We start from the raw sequence: 24400 nt of genomic DNA, 5'->3' as shown, positions 1-24400 counted from the left end.
GCTGAGTCCCTGGGGAGTTCACATTCAGCTTGGGAGACTGGGACAATAAATTCAGCTTTGGGCAAACTGGAGTTAGACATCTAGAAACTACAAGTACTATATAAGGACATGAGTTTACTAGGAGGTATGTGTGGGAATGAGATGGTAATCTGATTAGGTTTTGAGAACCTTATATATAAAAACACAGTTCCATCATTGCTCAATCAGAGCTGTGTTGCAGATCTTTCTCTAAATACCTGCCTTTATATGCCTGAAGATGTCTGCTTTACATGCTTAATCATCTCCAAACTGCACACTGATATGTGTTAAATTCACAAACCTGTAATTAATAAAGCATTATGGGTTGGTGCTACAAAGTAAGGTAGTGTATCCAATTGGTTAAAGTTCATCATTCATCAGTTTTCTGTTCAGCAGCTGTTTTATGAGCTTTGTTTGCAGATCACTGGTCTCGTCATGGGTAATAAAACTCAATACATGTCACTTCTCAGCCCTACAACTACAATTTGAAATGACACAGCTCATCCATCAGTAGCTTCCCTCTCTCACACCTCAAATCCTGTTGAAAGACTTTCCGACACAGCACTTAATCCCTAGCTCGCTGTTACAGATCATTTCTGCTGGTTCTGGATGGGCAAACCACGCACAATTTGTTAATCTCAGATTGCACTTATTGTCAGATTGTTTCCTGTCATTATAATAAAAAGTCAAAATTTGCTTTCCCAAAGAATCAGCTGCCAAGAGAAATAAGCCCTCTTCAGACCGGACTTATTCACTTTGAATTATGATTGTAGATTTCCTGCAATAATTCATTAAATGAGATGTTGCTTTAAGAAGTAAACCTGTTAAATCTGAATTCCATTTTGATTTATTGATTTTAGTCACGATCCTAAATCTTCGTTAGCCTATGTCCAATTACAAGTCACTTCATTAATGTTTCATTTTGAAAAAAGAAAAAATGTCAGTGCGATGAGGAGAAAGAATTCCTTCCGGTTTTGTCTCCCTAACCCACGAGAGCGCCACAGCCAATGCAGCGCTTCCTTTGGAATCCCCAGTGAAGACCAGTGACTTCGTACAGCCAGGATGCAAACCTGCATTATATGACTCATCCTGCACATGGTAGCACGCGGCTGTGCTTCTACCAGATGAGCCACAAAGAACCAATGTTATAAAGCAGCATTTTGTTTCAGGGTACAGATTAAAGCCATAGACAAGCATCAGATAATTTTCTGAAATAGTCACAGGGTCACCTATTTGACAGACTTTCCCAGGACATTTTTCATAAAAACCACAGGCCAAAAAAACAGGCCTTCCTTGGCACAGCTTTACAATGTCTTCCCGTGGACTGCAACACTAATTTCAGGTTAAAAGTAAAATAAGTTAAAAACAAGAACATGACAAATGTTAATGTTAATACAAACACACTCCTTCACCACAGAAACAGTCAGCAATGTTATCAAATTCAATTTATCAAAAGACAGGTAGCCAGGACATATCAGCAGACAGCAGCCATCGTGCTCCTGGATTATCTTACACGACTTGTTTTATATACAACACTTGATTCAACAGCCGCAACCAAATACCCAACACATGTTTACAAGATAAGGATATCATTGTTATACAACATCCAAGTACACCTGAGCCACACATAATGCCTTCCCAAGGCAGTATTTTTTTTTACTGATTTACTACGGCGTGTATCTCCAAACTGACTGCTTTCACAACAAGCAATGAAAAACCAAGCACTCCGTTAACATGCTGCCTATTAGCCAGATGGTCTACAGCAGCATAATATGGTCTATAACTGGGAAGTACTATAACTGGATGTACTTCTCTTTTATTGGCCAATAAAACAACTCAAGTCAATCTGTAGTAACATGGAAACGTAGCTTCTTTTCAGCACTCAAATTACTCAAATCCAGCACAAATCACTCAAAAAATGGTATGCCACAATACTGAAGGGTTAACCTTTTACACCTCAGTACTAGAGAAACATATTTGATAACCCATGAAAGCTCACATTCTTTTTTATGTAAGTAGCTATGGTGTTTAGATAAATGTGTTATGTTTTGTGAGATGTGACTTATTGCTGGGTTTCTGTTTTCCATTCTTACATGATTTCAAATTCTATCAAATCTTGCCTCTTACTAAGTCATTTGTTTGACAAAAAATAAACCAAAAAGCTATACAACATCTAAAGATTAACAAGGTGTAGAGGGTATATTGGCATACCTAGACAGGTGTACTCTGATGCAATAACAACCCCATACAGCCACCCACAAAGCAAATATTGCAGATACATATAGGCTATCCTAATAGACTTAGTAAACATAGAAACTATTACACTGAGTGAAGTGAACTATGCAAGTGAGGCTGAGGCAGCAACACAAAACTAGAACTAGTAACATGAAGTCATTTATTGGTCGTTTTGCGGTTTCACATATTTTAATTAAGCATGCTCTTTCCCCAAAGCATGCGTTAGCCTTACCCGTGGTATAGAGTTGAATAGGAATTTTGGAAGTTCTGTTCGTTGGCATTGCCGGATGGTTGAGGTAGCCGATTTCCTTCGATGTATAACCAGGTCTGCGTGGCCCATAACTAAACTACTCTGACTAGTGAAAATGAGGTCCTGCAAAATAAAAATAAACCACATTTCAGATGAAGGCAGTAATACCATGGGTCACTGAAAATTCTCATGAATAAAAACTTGCTCAATTAAGTACCTGCTCTGTGTATTAAATAAAATATATATTTTTGAAGTATGACTACAATAAAAAATAAAAAACAATACACACAAGCAGTTAACAGTAAAGAATGAGTTTAATTTAAAAAAGACAACATGTTGTGTGACAGTTTAGCTAATAAATTAATCTGTATTACAAGTGCAAGATCTTCACACGACGACAAGAAACGGATACTTACAACGCAACACTGACGATGGCTGAAAATTTTAGTCTACTTAACAAATTTCTTATAGTTTTACATGTAATAAAACTATATAACAAATTATTTTACAGAGGAAACACACAGAGCTGTATGATAGCTCTTTCAGTAAAGAGCCACAGAGGTCTGGAAACTCAGCACATCGCTGGTGGAGTTTGAAGCCCAGTCTACCAGACTATGTCGGGATCGAGTCAGGTCAAAACACAAGCCGATTCAGCAAGTGATCCTGCCAATTCCTGTCAGAACTGGCACTTGTCAGGCATGACCTTGTTATGAATTCTCATCACACCCCCCCCCCCCCCCCCCCCCAACCCCCCCAACCCCCCCCTCCCCCCGAAGGGAAAAAGACCTTGCTTTTGTGAGAGAGAAGGGAAAGAGCAAACTAGTAATTTTGTGTGTCAGCAGAAATCTTACTCTTGTGCTTGAGTATTAAATGTAAAACAAGGGCGCCTCCTACTGGCAGCATTAAAAAATGATTCTGCCAAGACCAGGAATGCCAGTCTGCTCATTAACAATGCATACATACAATCTCACACATTTTGGTTGGTGTAAAATTATGATCTTAAACATGATCTTAAAATCATGTTTAAATTATTCTTAACATTGTATCTCACAAAACTAAGCAGGGCTGGTCCTGGTTATGTCTGAGCCCTGAAAGTCAGTGGAGGTGGTAACTCAGTAGCTTCTCTCCAGTTATATAGAGCACAGCCAACGTCCCAGCCTAGTGTTACAAGATTTTAGATGGAACAATAACCTAAGGTCCTATTCCTGGGACTGCTTTATTTGAAAATGTAAATGACTTAACATTTCTACAAAGTGGAACTGTGTCAACATTTTCCTAAATCCCCCATTAGTAACCCCAAACTTCATTCTTTTGCACTGTAAGAAGACAATTAATTAGATATCTATAGTGATATATCTGTACAGAAGAGTGCTTGGACAAGCTGCTAATATTTAGTAATGTGTATCGGAGCCACAAACACATTTCAATGGGTGCATACTCAAATTTCAGCCATCATTCTCCTATACAAGTTCGTTCTGCATCATTTTGGTCAAGTCTTGATTTCAGTAAAAAAAAAAAAAAAAGAAACGCTTGTGTTAATGTGTTTAGACAGTATAGAGTGTACCTGACATGCCAGGTTAGAGCTAGGGAACGCTGTTCTGTAAGTAAATGTGTCACATTCACTGAAGTGACTGAGGATCTCCAGTTACACATAAAGAGAACATTGTAGTACAGTAACTTAAAGCCAAGCACCACAAAAAAGTTGATACTAAGGCTGTAAAGGTTTAATTGTTTAAATGGTAAAGGAAAATACAATTTCTAAGTGGAATCGTGTTTTCAATGTTTAACGAGGATTAAACAAACAGTATGTTTAGTTTAAATGGTAAACAACTGTTTAAATGAAAATAAATGTATTCTATTAATTATATTTACAGCATACGTTGATATTAACAATAACCCATGATTTAGAAAACTTGTTTTTATTTTGTACCACCTCTTCCCCAGTACACTGTGGTGGTAGTGCATTCAGCAGAATGGATCTCCTCACCCTGAAACCTGACACACAGAGCCTCTATAAATTATTAAGCAGGCTAACTCACCTGATTTTCCACAGTCATCAAATGGGAGATTAAATAATCATGCAAATGCTACAGTGGCACGAATGAATGAATGCAATACTCACAATCACATACAAAAGACCACAAAGCCATAGTTTTCATTATGTAACCAATGCAACAAAGTTAAAAACGGCTATATTAAATTATTCAACAGGTTTTTCACACAGTCCAAGTACAGTTGTCACATTTAGACAGAACTCGTGCCATCTTGACTTCTGGTATATCTTCATGTATTTTCAATTCATCACTTTAGCACACTTCTGGTAAAGTGATTTCAATGTCTTTGAATATTTAAATGGTTCATGACAGACCACTATCAAAACCAATATGCTTACACATGTATTTTAATACTACTAAAAAAAATACAAACTTTAGCAACTTAGGCAAACAAATCACGAAAATATTGATAAAGACTTTTCAATGAAATTATTGTCTAAGATTTTACTTTAAGTTTCTTTTACACTATAATTGATGTGACACTCTGAAGTGTATTTTGTCTATAAACGACACGTTTGGTCCTAACTGGATATTTAAACAGTGGTAAGCCTGTCCCTTTAAGCCTATACAAACTGCTTCTCACCTGTAATACTGGACTGCTGCGGACACTGGGGAAGGAGGTTGGGGAGTCCAACCACAGAATGAGAGTCTTGTTACCTAGAAACACAGACTTGGCCTCAGCTTCATCCCCTCCTGCAGCCCACAGGTGCTGCTGGTAGAGCCGGTAAGAAGACTTCAGAGACAGAAAAAGAGCTAACCACCTGAAACAGATACAACGACGTCAAACATGGAGGGCAAAAGAAAACTCTGCAGCTACTACACAAGCATTGGGTCAAACCTCGTGATTGAAGCACTGACTGACTCACCTGACTAATATTCCTCGAAGCATTACATTGGTCATTTCAGCAGGAGACACATCTATAAACCGCAAGAAAGAGAAGCAACTGCCCTCATTGTTCCCTGCGAAACAGCAACAAAAGTATGTTTTAAACATAGGAAGTGTTTTTTGGGGGTTCTTCTGGAATCACAGTGAAAGCGTAAGGTTTACAAAATGCTGTATTCTGTTATAGAAACATCAATGACACGACACGACATATGAAATACTGATAGAATAGACATTTGAGTAAGGTCTTAAAGCAAAATCATTTTGTAAAGAAATTAAGAAAATGTGCAAAGTGATATTTACATACAAAAGACGAAAAGTAATTCTGAAAAATCAAGGCGGCACATTTGTTTTTATTTTGTATCTAAAGCAAACTTGGCAAATACGTCAGGGATAGCTGTTTTTTTGTCTTTTTTTAAAGGCTTAGTGTTTGGAAGCTGCATATGTCACAAAGCTAGTGAAATAATATGTTATCCCCTAAATCAGTTCCATTGTTCTGCTGCATAGGTCAGGTTGTTGTTCACCGTTTATCAGTGGTTCTATTGTGTTTTTGTGAAGGACTGTGTGACTGAAAGGGGGAGTTCCACCTGGCCACTCACCAATGTTACTGGCTGTTTGATGCACGACTCTTTTCATTCCAGACCTTCTTGGCCACAACTAAACATAATTCCCATCTGGTGCAACTATGGAACGAGTAGTTATGTTGTTCTCAGCACAGTTTCTAGTGGGCCTATGTCAGCTACAAAACAAATGAGGGGGGATCCTGGAAATAAAATCAGTTCTAAGTCGTCTTATAGAGAAAGGCTATGTGGTATTTCTGTTTTATATCAGACACTCACCTTTCCTGTGAAATAAGGACTGATGGATGTGATCTGGTGCAAATGGCGAAAGCAGGACCTGTAACAACCTGCAATGAAACAAAGAAATGATAACACTGGTCTCATTTCCACAAGCACACAGCATTTCCACAGACTAACAGTTAACAGTAGATGTTTAACAGTAGGAGCTGCTGAGGTACTGCATGTCTGCACAGCACATACAGCAGTCATTCATATTAATATGTTACTCCTGATCTGGCTTCAGGAATTCCAGACGTTCTACACAGTACTGGGACATTGAAAAAACAGTAACTTATTATGAGAAGTCTACTAATGTCAGAGAAGACAACACTGGAAAAATAAAAAGTAAATTATGAGGTGTATTCCACATGAATAAACACACTTTATTTTGTAAACAGAAGAAAATAATATTTATGCTGCTTTTAATGTTCTCAGTACAAAACCTTCTACCTAACAAATTTTGACTCAGCAGGAATCCAATCCTCAGGCTGGGTTAAATGCCAATGTGGCAGACGGCCAGATCTTAATGTAGCAGAAAGCAGCTATCAGCTCAACAGAACTGCAGCTCTAACCTACAGGACCTTAAAAATCAACTGCATTGTACTGACACTTTCCCAGCTACCTGTCACACAAAATCGCTTGGTACATGTCAACTGCAAAACCATTACTCAAAAATGTCACCTGGCAAACATACAAGACAATTATAGTATGGCTGCAAAACCAAAAAAAAAAAAAGTACATTTCTAATTGACATAAAATATAGATTTTCACAGGTTTCTTAGGGAATTACATGACAAGACTATAGAATGTATTTCAAGTCCACCATAAATGGTAGCTGATTTTAAGGAAATAGAGTGCTGTTAGGGATACTTTATATTATTTACAGTTTCATAATATTTAATATTTGTACAATTTTTAACGGTCTTACTATGCAGTATATGTTCTTTATCATTCTCTAGACAATTAGGTGCGCAGCTGGAATTTGCATCCCCTCTGTAACTGATTTTGGTGTAGGGAGCTTCCACTTCCTAACACACCGCTGCAGAGGGGGCAGTTACATATGGTGGTCATTTCTAAACCCACATTGAGAAGCCCCTGATTGTAACAGACATTAGACAGTAAGCCTGGTAAATAGTGATCGAATCCAAAACCGGAATTATACAAAATGCACATCATAGGATATTGAACAGGTAAGGAATTCAAGATTTAGAAAAGGAATAGATTTTTTTTCTAAACTGCTAAGAACTTGTGCTCACCCACCTGGTGCGGCTCTGGTTGAACGTGGAGACCAGGCCCTGGCGGTAAAGAAACTTGCACATGACATAGGATTTCAAGGACATGTGAAATGGAGATCGGGTTTCCTGCCGTTCAAACAGATCTGGATGGTTACACACCTAGAGAAGGAAAAATATATATTTTTAAAATTCATTCAATTACATAGCTAGCCTTTGTGAACCAACGTTTTTTGCAGGGTTAACTGTATAATATTTTGTCGAACTACAAATACAAATACAAAATAAATAAAAGCAGACAAATATTCATGCAAAGTCTTTAAATGTATTCATTACAATGAAGATAATTTGACTGAACAGTTTTTGTAAATATGCAGGATTATAGACACAACAATGATGTAATGAAGTAGCTTCAATATAGCAGGTACTGGTGTAACGCTGTACTACCAAAGAGGTTCTGACAGCAATATTTTCTTGGCAGTTCTACAAAGTTTTTGTGTCCAAAACACCTCTCTATTTGTGTGTAAACTGACTGGTGCATATAATGACATTGTTTGATTGTTTATTATTAATGTGTATGTTATGAATTCTTGTTATTAAACAAACAAAAACAATTCAAAGGGAGACAAAGTATGTGCCAAGCAGGTGGGGGGGCATAATTCAGTTGTTTTTTGTTTTTTTAAATAGTGAACAGTATCTTTTAATGATATCAATAAACTTTTCATTTAAACAGTGCGGCAAACCTAAATACTGCCACTGTTAAAATATTAAGAATAAGAAGAAACCAGGCCTGTTACTTAGTTACACTAACGAGACTCAAATACACACTTGATTTGTACAAAGTCCTCTTATTTTAATCATTTAAATACTGGTAGTATTTAGATCGGCCACCAGTTTGATCAATTGAACAGAGCCCAGTATAATTAAAGATGGCTCCTGGTTTTGTACCCCAAGAATCTATAGTTTAGCTGTCAACTCAATTAAAATGATTACATTGTGTTTCTAAACACACAGGAAACCTGTGTAGATATCACTTTGTGGTGGTGCACTGCGATGCAGCTGGTGCCATTGAAATAAATACCTTTCTAAACTGCATGACAAGGTTCATTAAGCTACTGGTTGTGTTCTGTGCCTGCTGTGTCGTGCCCATTGAAGACTGGAGAAGGTCCTCAATTGAGATTTTGTTCTTCAAAGCCTGGTACAGAAGTTTCTGACGGACGGTCAGTTGACAGTACATGAGAATTTCAATCTGTAATAGAGATAACATTTCAGCTGTTAATTCACCAAGTGGGGCTTAGTTCATTGATTCAGATGAACATGTAAGTGTTCAAGTATATAATTACAGACAAACCACTGAATGATTCTAATGATGTTCTGCTATGGATCCTTAACATACAAACAATCCGAAACTCTAATTACCTCTTACAGTCTTCCAGTCATGTGTGAATTCACATCATTACAACGTGATTACTTGGCTTTGTTTTACCTTACAATCTGGAAGTTTTTAATGGATAGCCACTTCAGACTAAACAGCATCTTTCTCAAAAACGGAAATATCTGATGATGCATGATGAATGTTGGAGATGAATACATTTTATAATAATCAATCACAAATAAGTGCAATTAGAAATGATTAAAAAAAATTACAGTGTTTGCCAGTCACTGCTACAAACGAGATATCTTTGTGTAGAAGGTCTGCGACTACTTAAGGAAACAAATATGCCAACATCTATTATTATTATTATTATTATTATTATTATTATTATTATTATTTATGTCTTAGCAGACGCCCTTATCCAGGGTGACTTACAATTGTTACAAGATATCATATTATTTTTACATACAATTACATTATTTTTTACACATTATTTTTACATACAATTACCCATTTATACAGTTGGGTTTTTACTGGAGCAATCTAGGTAAAGTACCTTGCTCAGGGGTACAGCAGCAGTGTCCCCCACCTGGGATTGAACCCACGACCCTCTGGTCAAGAGTCCAAAGCCCTAACCACTACTCCACACTGCTGCCCTACAATGTGCATCATGCTTTAAAGGGGAAATCTTATTCTCGAAATGTATACCTTATCAGAAAGCTCATTCTCTACATCCTTCTTGATACGTCTCAACATGAAGGGCTTCAGTATCATGTGCAACCGAGACAGCTGGTCTGAGACGAAATAGAATAAAAATGAGCATGTTAAAATCGAACCCTGCACGTTATATATACAGGTAGATCGAGCAGTTTGAAAGGGTACTCACTCTCGTCAATGCCCGACTTGTTTTCCGCATGGCTCTCAATGTCTCTAGAAAACCACTCATTGAACTCTTCATGGGAGTCAAACAGAGTTGGCATGATGAAATGTAAAAGTGCCCAGAGCTGTACAGAACAAAACATTTGAAAATCATTTCTCTTCATATGATGTGGAACTGAAGAAGGCGAGTGCATCCACAGCATTCAGTAATACCAGTTAAACTCACCTCAGCCATTGTGTTCTGGATTGGAGTTCCAGTCAGCAGCAATCGATTTCGACACTGAAACTGGAGCAGGATCTTCCACCGCACACTGAAAAAAACAAAAACACATGAAAAAAAAGCATGAAGTGTATGACCCATGAAAGTACACAACAATACAGTTTAGATTTTAAAATGTCCGCTTGTGCAATAGAAAGCTAAGCTAGCTCAGTGGGACAGTTTTACCTGGTGCTGCTCTTCAGAGCCTGTGCCTCATCCAGTACCATGTACTGCCACTTCACCCGCTGGAAATACTTCACATCCTGGACGACAAGCTGGTAGCTGGTTATCACCACATGGAAAGGGGCATCTTGCGTGTACAAGGTTTTCTACCAACAGAAAACAGTATTGATGTTTGTTTTTTGTTATAGTTTGCTGTGGTTCTCATGCGGTTATCATAATCAAGGTATGTAAATAATATACAGGTCATTCCATAACAAATCCAGACACATTTTCCAGTCACCATATCAGAATGTGATGAATTTCTCAATGAATCCATTTTATGATAATCCCCAAAATCACAACCCATGTAAATACAGATAAGATATAAAAAGGGCAGGTTTAAATGGTAATATGATGTGAATGGTTTTAGGAAAGGACTCTTAATCTCAATCTCAATACAAAGGACACACGTTTGCACTATGAGGCTGAAATATAAAATGTTTATAACTTGCATAAAAAATCCATCTGATTGGTCATACTGTACTTACCTGTATAATACACTTTGAAAACAATTCAGGTGTGTGCCCTTTGCTTCAGGCATGGATTCAATCAAATCTCTATACCCTGAAAATGAGCTGAGATGGTGACCCTGTATCCATCAGCTGGTTTGTCATTCACAGTATTGGAATATCTTTGTATAATCTGACAAGTTTGGGCCAACGGTTCCCAAATCACGAAGGTTAGGTCTTATCTGACACTTTTAATCAAAACAGATTGGTCAAACCACCATCAACAGCAAACACACCAACAGAAATGGATAAAGAGAAATCCTGTCCTTACCTGACTCCAAAATTTACGGATTACCTTCCTGTCATGGGGGTTCCCCCAGTAAGGCAACACCTGAAACAAATGCATTTAATTACAAAAAATTAATTAGAAAAGGCAAATAAAGCAATTGCTGCTCAGGTAATGTATAGCATTTTAAGCAGTACTTTACAGAGCAATTTTAGGAACATGTTAGTGACAGGGTGAGGTACAACCACATATACAACTGTCAAACAGCTACCGGGTTTTCTGCTGACAGTGGGGAATTACTCAATGGAAAACTGACAGACAACTGTAACCTACCAGGAGGGATGTCAGGTTTGTAGTTTACTTCTACCACTACTGCCTAGTTTAACAGACCCAGATTAGCACTGGTTTTGAACTTCTTTACTTACTGTAAAGTTACATTAGGTAGTCCACGATTAGTGCTAATCAGAGTTTGTGAAACCAGACGTAAATGTTTCTCAGAGCTCTAAACTCATTCAGTATGTTAGTTTATCTTTCTGACTGTGCATGTAGGTTCTATTAAATTTGACACAATCAAAAAATGTCTAACAGCCATATTCAGAAAAAACTGTGAGTGTCAGAGGTTATGTAAATGTAACAGGTTGATAGTGTTTCACTTAAGTGAGCATTAATACTATTGTTTGTGAATACAGCTCTAAATGGTAACAGTAATGTTTAGCTATTATATCTGAATCTGGAAGCCCTACCAGTAATTTTTTATATATTATATATATATATATATATATATATATATATATATATATATATATATATATATATATTATATATATATATATATACATACATACACACATTACCACCTGCAACAGTCCTTTGCAGATTCACAAAATTGACAAATCAAAATTGAAACATGACAAATCAAGCACATGCTTCACTCCTTTAATATGAAAACCTTTTAACAGACCAAGATTCTCCAATTATGCTTTACAGGTACAAAATGAGTCCTGTCTTGTTTGGTTTTAGTTTTAAATTGTTTTACCAAAGACACCTATAAAGATATGTTTCTGTTTACTGATCACACACACATATATATAACAAAGGCACTTTGTGTGCATAGCAGCTTTAGCGTAAGAAAGTCCATTCTTACCAAAAGAGCAACCTGCTGCAACACCTTCCTAGGCAGTTTAATAAGCTAGAGTGTGTGGCCCCTGCTTGCAATACAGGAGTGTCTCTTTAAGCATTATCCAGGGGGAATCCCTTGGGAGGGCCATTACAGTAGGAGAGGTTAGGAGACTAAGCAGATTATTAACACAAATCCGTGTCAGGACTCAGTTATCTGTATCGAAGGATTTAGCGCTGGTTCCTAGTAACAGCCACTGTGGTAACTCATATGAGCCGTGCAGACACATTGTTCTACTCACATCCAGACATTGGGGAACAGGAGACAGTTAAGCTGGGCTGCACACTGTCTCTCCCTATCACAAAGCATTTCGAAGATCTCCTTATCAGTCGCTCAGCCCTAGGCAACAGCACTACCGATAAGACTGCATATTTATCACATTAATAGTAATGTACTGCCACCTAGTGGTCAGCTCTGAGATATTCTGTTCTGTATGCAGCTAACATTATTTATATTATCATTATATATTTTTTTCATTCTACAAGACAAGAAATGTGTTTTACCCAACTGTTTTTGCAATAACTAGACTATCATAATGCATCACTATGACTCTTCAATTTTGTGTTTTTTTTTGTTTATTTTACCCCTATCCCTAGAGGGCATATGTTGGTTTGCCAGTGCATACCTACTCTGGAAAACAGAAATGTGATTATGTATTGCAAGTCTACTACAGCATACCAGCTTTTATTAAACACACACTTACACTTAGTTTTTGGATACACAGGTAGCTATTTATGTCACTTTTTATAGAAAGCATCTGTATGTTGCCAGACATTTAAAATCTGCCTTACGAGTCTGGGCCTCTGCAATCTATAATCCCAATATCCTGGACAACATTCATGCTATGAATGTTGATATTTCTGCACATTTCAAAGGCTGGGAAACTCACATGCTGATTGGTTAAAAAAAAACAGCCCACATGCCCTAGTAACCTGCCTATGACCTCATAACCAGATGCTATACAAGCATCGTTCTTGCGCACCATGTAATTAACTGAATACATTGACTTATTTAAAGTACAGTAACTTTGCTTAAGCAGAAGAACACAAAACCTAAAAAAGTAAATAAAGCAGAATTAAAATCCACCTCTCATATTGACATAATAAAATGCCCTCCACCAAATGTTTTGTCCTCCTGCTCAAAAGTTTTGGAGTATACATTTTTTTCTGTGGATTCCAAATTGTCTATCACACAGCACTACACCAACCCTCATGTTTCTAGATTTAAACACATAAACAATGCAGCTTTTCCATTTTAGCAGAAAGCTGTTTTTCTTTTCGTTTCCTGTGCAACGTTGTTACCTTGAATTTCGGAACAAATCTGGTGAACTCTTGGTGCCAGTTGTTCAGAGTGGAAGCGGGTGATATGATTAAAAATGGACCCCAGATGTTGTCTCGCTGAAAGAGGAGAGAAAAAAAACAGCAATTCATCAGAAAGCAGGTGGCAAATGGGGAAAAAACAGGAAGATCTTTAAACAGCATACTCAAAGTATTTCCTTCAGGTTTAACAGTTATTATAAACAGACATTCATTTTGCATTTCTGAAGCCATTTACCAGAATGCCAGTTACTGGAAGTTCAGTAGAAAACTAGAGACCAGAGGTGCAATCAGTATTATTATACATAGTAATATAACAGAGTGTGTGCATTGAGAAAACTACTGTTATTTTGTTCATTAGATTCTGACATCACAAACCACATACAAACGGAAGAGCTTTAGTTTAACAACACACCAGGAAATAACTGGGCAGCAAGTAGCTAGAGCTTCCTAATCAATCAATGTTTAAATGAGGCTTACAAAATAAAAGCCATGGCCATCAATAATTGATTAATCATTGCCTCTAATAGACACCATCCACTGTTAATAAACAGACAGAGTTTGTAAACAGCCAGACCTCTCACCTCAGCGAGATGAGCCAAAAGTGCAATACTCTGAACAGTTTTACCCAAACCCATTTCATCAGCAAGGATTCCATTGATACCCTGTAGAACAATAAACACAAAACAAAACAATACCACTAGGTTATCAAACTCTGATTAACACCACTCGCATTTATCATTCATGCAACTGATTTCCACCACATTTAATATCACTTTGAGTAACACAAGAATTTGTTTCGAAAGTCAGTGGCTGTACATTATTGATATGTTCTGATATATAAAGTACTGTAGCATGTACATAACTGTGTAAAGTGTTTTCTTATGTCTTTTGTTTTTACTAATTACACATTGTACATGTACAGTATTGTAGTAATAAACACTATTGTAATAGCTCGATATATGTGGATTAACACAAAGACCGGTATGAAGGAATTAGAAGGAATTCTTCCTGTTGCTAGCCCGGGCACAAAGAAGCAATATCTTATTTCTAAATGCAACTTCAAAACAGGAAATTGTCAGTGCTAAGTTTCAAATCTGTCATAATATAGTTCTCTGACAGTCATGGTCCAGGCCTGTGTATTGTGTCCAGCACAGTCACCTGTTCATAGAGATTCGCAAGCCAGTTCATGCCCTTCAGCTGGTAGCCCTTCAGCTTTCCGTGGAAGATGGTGGGCTGAGGAATATCCTCTCCAGCACGGATTGATGGGTTAGCCAGGCTGTAGCTCTCTCTAAAACAAGAACTGTCATCTTTGGCAGCTTGCACAGAGGCACAGCGGCTGTCCTTCGCCTCTTCATCGAACAACCGGGTCTAAATCGGACAAGGAGACAGAGGAGGTGGGTTATGATCTTCCAAGGCCAAATGATTAAAGTGGGCTGCTGACGCATTACTCTTGTTTGAATGGAATCGTGTGTCTTGTCCAGTGCTGAAGGTTTCTGTGGGCCACAATAACACATCTGTTGCTTGCACAGCTCATTGTATGGGTTGTAAGAATGGTTTGTTGAGTATTAAGTTCATTTCAGGGGAGTTCATACTCACTCTGGCTTTGTGGATCTGGAAGGCCTCCTCTGCATTCTTCAGAGCCTCAGACTTGTAATAGTTACTGTCTGGAAAATAAGCACATTACACTGCTGATCCCAAGAAACTCAACCCAGAGCCAATTCTTCAAAACGTTGCCATTTTTAACATTAAAAGTTGACAAAGATATACTGAAAATACAAGAAAATCATGACAGGTGTCTTGTATAGGCCTGCAGTCTGTCAGGTTTGAGTCTGGCTCAAGTCACTTGTGAAATGAGTTTGCCCCCTGTGGACTGTTGTACATATAACAACATTGCCTCTGCTCGAGAGAGGGCCATATCCAATGCCATGTCCCTCACCTTTCCAGAGATTTAAATACATAAGCACAAACTTTTTTTTTTTTTTTTTTTTTTTTTTTAAAGCATAACGTTTTACATTACTTAGTTTCTAAACCTGGACCATTTTCTTCCAAATGCTTTAAATACCTAACAAATGTACCAGTAATTCAAATCAAGCTAACAAACAAGTACCAGTGAATCAAAGGTTTCTTGATGCTACTGTACAATGATGATTCATACCGCATCTTCGTAAAGCTCATTAGGACTCAAGGATATAAAAAGTGAAAGAACTTCTCTCAAATGAAAACAGACTGTGGGCTAGGTGCACATTGAGTATCACCAATGAGGTTATAAATTAGGAGAAGCTGCCCCTCTCTGCATATCTAACAATGCAACTTTAATCTTAAGAGGAGTTAATTGATTAGAAAAAGAGCCAGCCTGGGAAACAGATCTGTTAGCTGCACCTGACAGCTGAGCACCGAGCCACTGAGCAGCTGTTAACAGCAATACAATGCAAAGTCAACTCTGCCAGCTATTTACAGCACACAATTGGAGCCGATGAAGAGGAAATCACTTTAGACATTACAAGGGCACTCAAAGCTGATGCATGGAGAGCAATGCCAGTTTATTCTCTGGTTCCAAGTAGCAAAGCTGCCCTCTACAGTCATTCAGGTGTAACTTCACCCTAAACTTGACACTATTTTTTTATCACACAAACACTGGCAGACCTAAATACCAAAGACATTAAACAATTTCAAGCAACCAGTTTATTCGTTTTTTTTTTTTTTTTTTTTTTTTTTTAAGCTTCCCTCCTGGTCACATCCGATAGACCCAAAATACGACAAAGCAACACTTTATCTTGTATCTGTTGTTTTCTGTTGTTTAGGACAAAAAATGAGTACACTTCCCCCAAACCTTGGACACATCCTTCCACCACAATTAACATGGAAACAGGGAAGTATCATCAAAGACCAAAGGACTGGATGCCTGATGTCTGACGTGCGCCTCCATTATATATCCCTATCACCAGCGATTTCCACTCTCTGCGGTGCAAAACAAACAAATAAATAAATAAATAAATAAATAAATAAATAAATAAATAGTACCGTAGTCCTCGTGGCTGACATTAACCATTACACCTCCACCAATATCAATCTGGCGGTGCGCTGAGCTGTCGTCCAGTTTCATCAGGATCTCATCCTGTATCGCATCACTCTCTGCGTTGCGCTTGCGGCTCATGAAATGGGCGTACAGCTCGGTCTGGGTGATCAGGAAGTTTAGCTTTCGCTGTTGTCTCTTGGCCTGGGAAGAAAAATGCCGAGCCTTACATTTCATGTTACAGCAGCTGTATTATTATAGTATGTACTGTATAGTTATTACAACATGTCATGTATCAATAAGTTAGTAAAACTGACCCAAACCTGGCACTGAAGCATTCCTTTTTGCACTAATTTTGCTCACCTAAGTCGGCACTGCGCTATGATGCAGAAATTCTCCATCACTGCAGCAGGTAGTGCCTGCATAAATCTCTCCTGCAGACAAAGACTAGGAGGGAGGTCACACACTAAAATAAAAAGAGCTAAATCAAAGTGCTCTTGTCTAAGCATGGATAATATTACCAGAAATATGCCAGGCGCACACAAGACACATTTATTAACTCTGTTGTGTCTTTAGAATACACTTTGTTTTAAGAACATGTCCGAAGATTGTTAACTTTGTAATTAGAATAATAGACCTGGAGTTCATTATCAAGTGGAAGTTTCAGATGACATACTCTATACCGAACACTGAAGACTGCAGGTTTTAGTCATCTGAAACTCTCCTTCTGCCTCAGTCCGAAATGCAGCAGATGTTCTAAAAGAATTGAATATGCACACACTGAGTGTAAATCACTACAGTTTAAAAAAACATAGTATAAAACTTGTGTCTGTCACTCGTTAAACACAAGCAATGCCCATACAAAAACAGCTTTGTTAATTGCAACGCAGTATTAACTTTTACTGATTTTTCCTATAATGTACTGTCGTTGCATGTCATTTTATGGCTTTAAGTTTAATGTATAATGAGATTTGGTCCAAATGTTCTGAGAAAAAAAGGGTGTCTACTACCACTTAACCACTTGAGCTCCAGGACATACGCACGTACGTCAAACAAAAGAGCACTTGCAGTACCACGCTGGACCTGCGGACGTCAAGGTTTGCCGTCAATTCTGTTTTATTTTTCAATCTGATTTCTTTGTATACATGCCTGTCAGGTGGTGAGTGGTATGGGTGACAAAGTGAATGTCAAAACAGTCTTATAATTACCAAATTAGTCAGTTTTTAATTAATAATAATAATCACTGTATTGTGTTATTATTTTGTGAAACCTTTTTGTTTGGGACTGAAAACCCGCCATTTTACCATTGCTGGTATAGGGGTAAAATGGCAGGTTTTCAGTCCCAAACAAAAAGGTTTCACAAAATAATAACATAGCACAGTAATCCACAAGTGCATGGGCTCTGCTGTGCTAGTCTCTGGGGTCCGTGCTGGCTCCGTGGCTGCAGCTCCCAACTCATTAGTCATCTGCTACACAAATAAACAAACGAAAACACAGAGCTCCCACTGCGTCCCCTGTGTACTGAGATTTGCAGCTCAGATCCCTTCTCTCTCTGTCACAATGTTAGTAACGTGAAGTCAAGAAGGAGAGATCGAAATCATCAAGTGACTATTAGCCAATAAAAAAAATGTCCTATCTATCTGTGAAGACATTGAGAAGAGTTGGAGATATCGCAGCAAACAATCAACAATCGAAAGTATATACATAGTATTTCATTTTACAAACAAAGTATGTTTTTTTTGTATTCCTTTTATATAGTGTGTGCTTTATTGAATATAACTCTTTCGTACACAGGAGCCTAAAGGGTTAATAAAATTGTTTTAATTGTATTGACTTTTTTCCAAATAATATTATTTTATACCAATTTCAGGGGTAAAAATACCAATTACAATAATTTCTAAATCTGATACCTGGAGTGCACATTCATTTTTGCATCTGGAGTTGAAGAGGTTATTTGTATAATCAACTGTATAACACCTGTTGTGACATTTTTAAAAAGCCACATGTAATACATATCTTAATTTTGCACTCCCTCGGTCATTTCACATGGAGAGTAACATTGTAACCAACCCTTTAAAGCCACCTTTACCGTCATTAACCAAACAGCTGGTTTCCCTAATAGTAGGCTTTTTGCTTTGCAGCCAGTGGCATGTTTTGAGCCTGAAGATCCTGTTTAGATGAAAGAAAGGCAAATCTGCGTAGGTGTAGAAAGACAGGCCAGGCTTTTCAGTGACGGGTCAGCTGAGAGAATTAGAAAGTCTAAGCTTAAGATTTAAATCAGCCTAACCCTAACCCTCTCCTGTTGCACACCACTGTTTTCTCAGATGGGACTGTGCCGAGGTGGTACCTACCTCCCTCATCTCCTCGTCAAGCTTTCTCTGTTCCAGAGCCTCCTTCTCAGCCCGCTTGCGGTGCTCCTTCTCCACCTTCTCGTACTTCTTCCAGTACAGCAGCATCTCCTTGTTGAGACGGCGGGCCCGCGGAAGGGTTTCCTTGCAGTTCTTCTGGGCCTGGATAGCAGCCCGCCTCACCTCCCTCATGCACTGGTGGGCCAGCTAGAGCAGAGAACACAAGTGGGCCACTCAGTGAATAACATTTCAAGGTAACACTTCTTGTTAATATCAGACTACTGACTTTTATTATGATGAAACTTCTGGTGTATTAGGATAGACTCATTCCCGCATAAAGCTGTATTTGCTGTGTTTACACCAGCCCAGGTTTGAGCAAGACATAGGTACTGGAGGATTTATTAGGATTGTCTATCATTAAGTCTACTTGATCTTAACTGAATACATACAAATTATTAAATAGTGTACAGAAGAGAAAGAAGATTACCTTTTTGGCATTTGTTATGACAAGGTTCCGTGCTGAGGCTTTCTGCTTGAACGTCTGAAACAAAACGGTATGTAAGAGATACACACTGCTGTGAACAATTAAGGGATATTAGCTGTGGTCTCCTTAGGCACCATTCATTTCAAACTTGTCTAATCAATGTTGCTGCTGTCCTGGCTAAAATCAAACTTAACACCCAGCATGTTAACAGGGCCTATTTAGAAATGCCAGCCATACCCCCTTATAAATGGCAGCCTGGGGGTGCTACTACTTTGGAAATAAAGTCTGTCTTCACTCTATGAATTTGCTGTGAAATGAAATGAAACGCACACCTTAGGGTTTTCTTTTTTGGCAATAGTCAGCCAGACTTTGCGTCGCCGTGCCGTCAGCTGTTCGACTGTTAGGTGCTTCTTCTTGGATATGGGTGGGGGAGTGTCGTGGGAGAACTTGGCAAAGATTTTGGTGGTGTACTGCCGCCCCTCAGAGAGGAACTCCTCGTCACGCTTCCTCTTCTTTTTCACCTTCTTTAACTTTGCTAAAAACACATCAATAAAAAGAGCTGGAGGTAAAACTTCATGCAAACGAATCGGCAGATACAGCTGAGACTTCTGGAGTTCATTTAAATATGTGACATTATTGGGGGCAGGGTGGCTAACTGTATCAGCAATGGTAGGTTATGAACACACTGTGGCTCTATCCATGTTAACTAGGGACACAGTCATTAAGTAGCTGTTGGGGACCTACTGTATATATAAAGGGTAAGCAACTTGAAATTGAATTTCATTCACTTTTTTGTTGTTTGCAATAATTTCAAGTGGTTCTATCATTGCAGAAGTAAGTGCCGGATCCATCTAGTGATCTGCCAGTATGGATCAACTTTTTCTGGCAATACACTCCTGAACACTAGATGGTGCTGGTGCTTACTAATAGAATCTCTTTGGCAGCCTAAATTACATATGTCAATGGCAGGTAATTAGAACTGGCAGCCCAGAAAGGTGACAAACTTGTATTCATATCTAGTACCTGTTTTTTATAACATGAACTACTGTCAGCTAATCTGTGTGCAGTAAAATGCAGTTCCACCAACCCTTTAATTTCTTCTCCTCTTTAATTTTCTTTTTCTTGGGCCCCAGTAGGTGGCGCTGCTGTTCATAAAACGGGTCATGGGTGGAAAGAAGCCCTGCACTGTAGTACTGGTACTGCTGCAACTGTAACAGAAATCAAATCATATTAGTACAGTCGGAAAGACATCAACAGGTGTATGACACTTCAATACATCTATTCCTTAGAAACACTGCTTCCACATGTCAAAAAGTTTAAGCGCTTTCTAAAAAGGGAGCCCTCATACAAATGAAATGGCTGCAGAGTGCAGCCCTACCTCTCTGTCTGCGTGGAACTTGTTCTGATGAAGCTTCTTGTATCTGTGCAGCCTCAGCATGTCCTGAAGCTCTTCTTTAGAGAGTGTGAACTCCTCCTCGTCTGTATCAGAGTCCGAGTCTGTGGTGTCGTCGCTCAGCAAGATACCCTGAGGAAAATAACACCTCACGCTCAGACACTATATATTATATATAAACTTAGCATCACTGACCTTAACCCAGCTAAATATTTTAAATTGAAACAGATCAAATACCTTTAACTCTTTCCAGTTGGGTTTATTGATGCCCATATCAACATTATAAATACAATAATAAATATGATAGTCCGCAATAGTGCATGTTATGAATTAATATGTAATTCATATTAGTTAAAAAAATACCTATAGAAGTTAAATTAATTGCAATTGTTTATTTTAAATATTCTCAACAAAATAGAATTATGTTACATTATTTCCTTATATAATAAATCAATTAAAATACCTTAAGCCACTTTCTGCTTTTCTTCAGCTTCGAAAAGTTGTACAAACTGCCTTTGTCTATTTTTGGTGCTGGTAAAATGAAGACAGAATTAGTTTTGTTTTGCATAACGCATAACCTTTATGTATTCATTTGAGGTATAAAGCAGTGAACCGTGTAGCAGCTTGTGCAGCAGCAGGCTCTGTCCTACCCTGATGCAGAGCTCCGTTGAGTGAGCTGGTTTCTGGCCGGACCCCAGGCTCAGCTGCTCCGCAGGGCTCCACGCCCTCCTCCTCCGGGTCCACAGGCTCCTCTTTGACTCTCAGTAGAGGGCAGGGGTCCGAGCGGGCCAGGGAGGAACCCATATCCAAACCGTCATCACTATCGTCACTGAAAATCATTAACATTGAGCAGTCAGGGACAATATTCCTAATCAAATGAATACGAATTGAGGCCAATAGCGCGAGCACCATGTCTCAATTTACATGGCAGGCTTAAGTGGTAGGCCTAACAGACCCCTATTGGCATACACCTCGTATCTTGGCTTTCCTTATATGTAAAAATGCAAAAGAAAGATTTTTCATCAGTCTTTATGTTCAAACTGGGTGCAAGCAGTCTTGAAGTTTTACCTTGAGACATTTTTGTTGAAGAAAGTTGCAGTCTGTCGTAGGAAGGTGTCTAGCTTTAGGGCTCGTTCCAAATACTGCAGATGAAGAGGTCTTGCCAGTTCTGAACAGCCACCATCTTCCACTTCATTTAACTCTGAGGCCATAGAACACGACTCTCACACCCAAGTGTGGGCTTTAAACTGCACTGCTGCAAGAAAAACAGAATCTCATACACAAAAACAAGACCTGAGAAACGCAGAGCATTACAACTGTTATACATTTCAAGGGAGTGCTTAAATTGTGCAATAATTAGGAATGTCAATAATACCCTCTTTGGGTGAAATAACAGAAAAATAAAAGACAAGTGCATGAACCCACTTACGAAAAGGAACCTTTTTTTCTTTCATGCATTTTAGTTTTGTATTTCTTCTGATGTTCTAATACTGGTGGGGCCTAAGGATATTATGTCACAATGTGTTGGGTATTTAAGTGATAGAGTGTATAAGATTAACATCTCCTGATTGGATATAATCTGATAAGAAGTTAGCGAGGAGGCAGCTGTCTCAATTACAAGTACAATTGATGCATGCCCTAGTTGTGCTATTCTATTATTTGTTCCTTTATTGAGGTCCTGGTTTCAAACAAATAAAAGAGGAAGTTATGTACTGATTTAAGTGTGGCATCAGGACACTGTTGCCATTCTGTGCCCCTTTGTTTAACACTGTACAGTCTGGATATCTGGATAACAGGATCTGAAATCCCAGTGAAAGTGAATGGCAGAGAGGGCACACCTGTCACCTGTGTGGCACACTTATGTAAATCTCCATTATATGTCTTTCACAGGTTTATATATTGAAGATTAGAAGGCCTAATATGCAGGCGCATGTAGAAAATTGCTAATAGTTTTCTCTGCCTTGAAGTATTGAGAACATTATCCTAAATAATGGTACGCACACAACACAAACCCAGAGAACATTAGGATGACCAGTGTTCCTTCACCAACAAAAAGGCAAGCACTTGGCTTCTGCGCATGGAAACATTCATCAGGGGAAAAGCAATATAATGTACTTGTGGGTTGTGTCTAGGAGTGGATTTAGGGATAGGGTTAATATGAAATACTTTATTATATGGGTTAATATTTGTGTGAATTTAGCCAGCTATAAAAGGCATGCTGATCCATCCCTCACAAGTAACGATTACCATTATCTTTCTCATGTCAGCGCTCCCACATGAAGAAATGTAAGAAGCTAAATAAATAAGCGCAGAGCTATTACTTGGCATGTAACCTCGGACAGATAAATCATCACAATAAAATGAGATTAATAATAAGTGCAAGACTTTTATGTTTAAAGTAAATGTGCATTAGAATTTACCATCATCGCTACCATTTAGGGCTTGCCAATGTCTGATTTTAATGACTTATCAGCGCAACAAACTACATGTTCAAGGACTGGCCTTGTAATACTAATATTGCAGTATTTTATATTGTTGTTCGTAAAAAATGTACTGTGTCCTAAAATGACTACTTTTTATTGCCTAATACTGCAGTATCTCAATTGCAATGCATCAGTGGTGTGTGCCAAGTCTAACAAGGAACTCCTATTACCCACTTTGAACGTACTAGGATAAGAAAGGCAAGAACTGTCTTCATTATTCTTGTAATAGAATAGCCTTGTGGAAATAAGGTTTATTGTAGTTGTTCAATTTACATTTGCCTTTAACTGTTCCCACCTATGAAAAGCTGTATTGTACTGTATGATATAGAGTCTCTTTATGTGGTAATAAAATACTGTAAACATAGATCAGGCCACATATATTCCAAAACTGACATATACATTATCCTCAACCTTTACTGAATAATTCCCCAGTGTTGCAATATGATGATATACCAGGGTTGGTCACATAATTAGAAACACTGCCACCTGTAGTACAGTACACACTTTTGTGTAAATCAGCCATTTGTAGGCAAATTGATTTGTTTTAACTCATAAGTAACAAGACAACCCTAGTATAACTAATGAAATTGTTTATTTTCTAGACTGTGGTCATACACAAATGATATAAGGCCATATCCAAGACTGGGACCAGTTAACTGGAGACTGACTGCACTAGGAATGCTATTAATAATGTTTCTTATAAAATCTGCATCTCCCTGTTGCAGGTCAGTTTAAAGTCGCAATGGACAAGACAGGAGATCTCATATGATAGAGGGACAATAATAAGTACTCAGTTGGCATGTGCTTCTGTATTCAAGACTGCAAAAATCACTGATGTTTCATGTGGAAAAGTCAAGGTCAGTCTGTGCTCTACCAAGTACTGGAGTTGTACATACCAGCAAAAAACTTCCTCCCAACCTCACTAACTTGTGTGTACCCAAATAATACCTGTTTTACTGTAGTTACATGAACTGCTCTCAATTAACGTGAAACACATACTGATTTCTAAAACACTACAGCTGTAAGCAGCTCAAATCAGATTCATCTGACAACTTTTAAATATTAAATGAACCTACAAACCGTAAACTAGCAAGTTAATGTACACTGTATGTACATTGAAAACCAATGGCTTTTTAAGTTTGTTTTTTTTAAACTTTCATCATAAGTAATACTACATCTAACAGGAAAATACCAAATTGATA

At 38.2% G+C, this 24400-nt stretch overlaps 1 protein-coding gene across 4 annotated transcripts in view; it reads right to left on the bottom strand.

Annotated features, from left to right (window-relative positions):
• LOC117422412 (chromatin-remodeling ATPase INO80-like) overlaps positions 1–24400 on the bottom strand; it is a 46731-nt gene that overhangs the window by 21284 nt on the left and 1047 nt on the right. For 3 of the 4 annotated variants that reach the window (XM_034037407.3, XM_034037411.3, XM_034037408.3), the window contains exons 2-25: positions 21784–21970; positions 21366–21544; positions 21179–21246; positions 20701–20847; positions 20410–20530; positions 19655–19857; positions 19326–19379; positions 18842–19045; positions 16499–16694; positions 15074–15141; positions 14636–14845; positions 14059–14139; positions 13460–13555; positions 11027–11086; positions 10211–10353; positions 9992–10076; positions 9773–9890; positions 9595–9680; positions 8593–8760; positions 7540–7673; positions 6280–6347; positions 5424–5517; positions 5141–5318; positions 2486–2626 (exon numbers count right to left, since the gene is read on the bottom strand). In XM_034037407.3, the coding sequence (XP_033893298.3) occupies positions 2486–2626; positions 5141–5318; positions 5424–5517; positions 6280–6347; positions 7540–7673; positions 8593–8760; positions 9595–9680; positions 9773–9890; positions 9992–10076; positions 10211–10353; positions 11027–11086; positions 13460–13555; positions 14059–14139; positions 14636–14845; positions 15074–15141; positions 16499–16694; positions 18842–19045; positions 19326–19379; positions 19655–19857; positions 20410–20530; positions 20701–20847; positions 21179–21246; positions 21366–21544; positions 21784–21926 (3045 nt within the window). In that variant the 5' untranslated portion in view covers positions 21927–21970. The remainder of the gene's footprint in view (positions 1–2485; positions 2627–5140; positions 5319–5423; positions 5518–6279; positions 6348–7539; positions 7674–8592; positions 8761–9594; positions 9681–9772; positions 9891–9991; positions 10077–10210; positions 10354–11026; positions 11087–13459; positions 13556–14058; positions 14140–14635; positions 14846–15073; positions 15142–16498; positions 16695–18841; positions 19046–19325; positions 19380–19654; positions 19858–20409; positions 20531–20700; positions 20848–21178; positions 21247–21365; positions 21545–21783; positions 21971–24400) is intronic. The other variant, XM_034037409.3, reaches the window with a different exon arrangement.

Source organism: Acipenser ruthenus, chromosome 15 (assembly GCF_902713425.1).
Source record: "Acipenser ruthenus chromosome 15, fAciRut3.2 maternal haplotype, whole genome shotgun sequence".
In the NCBI taxonomy this organism is placed as follows: domain Eukaryota; kingdom Metazoa; phylum Chordata; class Actinopteri; order Acipenseriformes; family Acipenseridae; genus Acipenser; species Acipenser ruthenus.
This window is presented reverse-complemented; position numbering and strand designations above follow the sequence as displayed.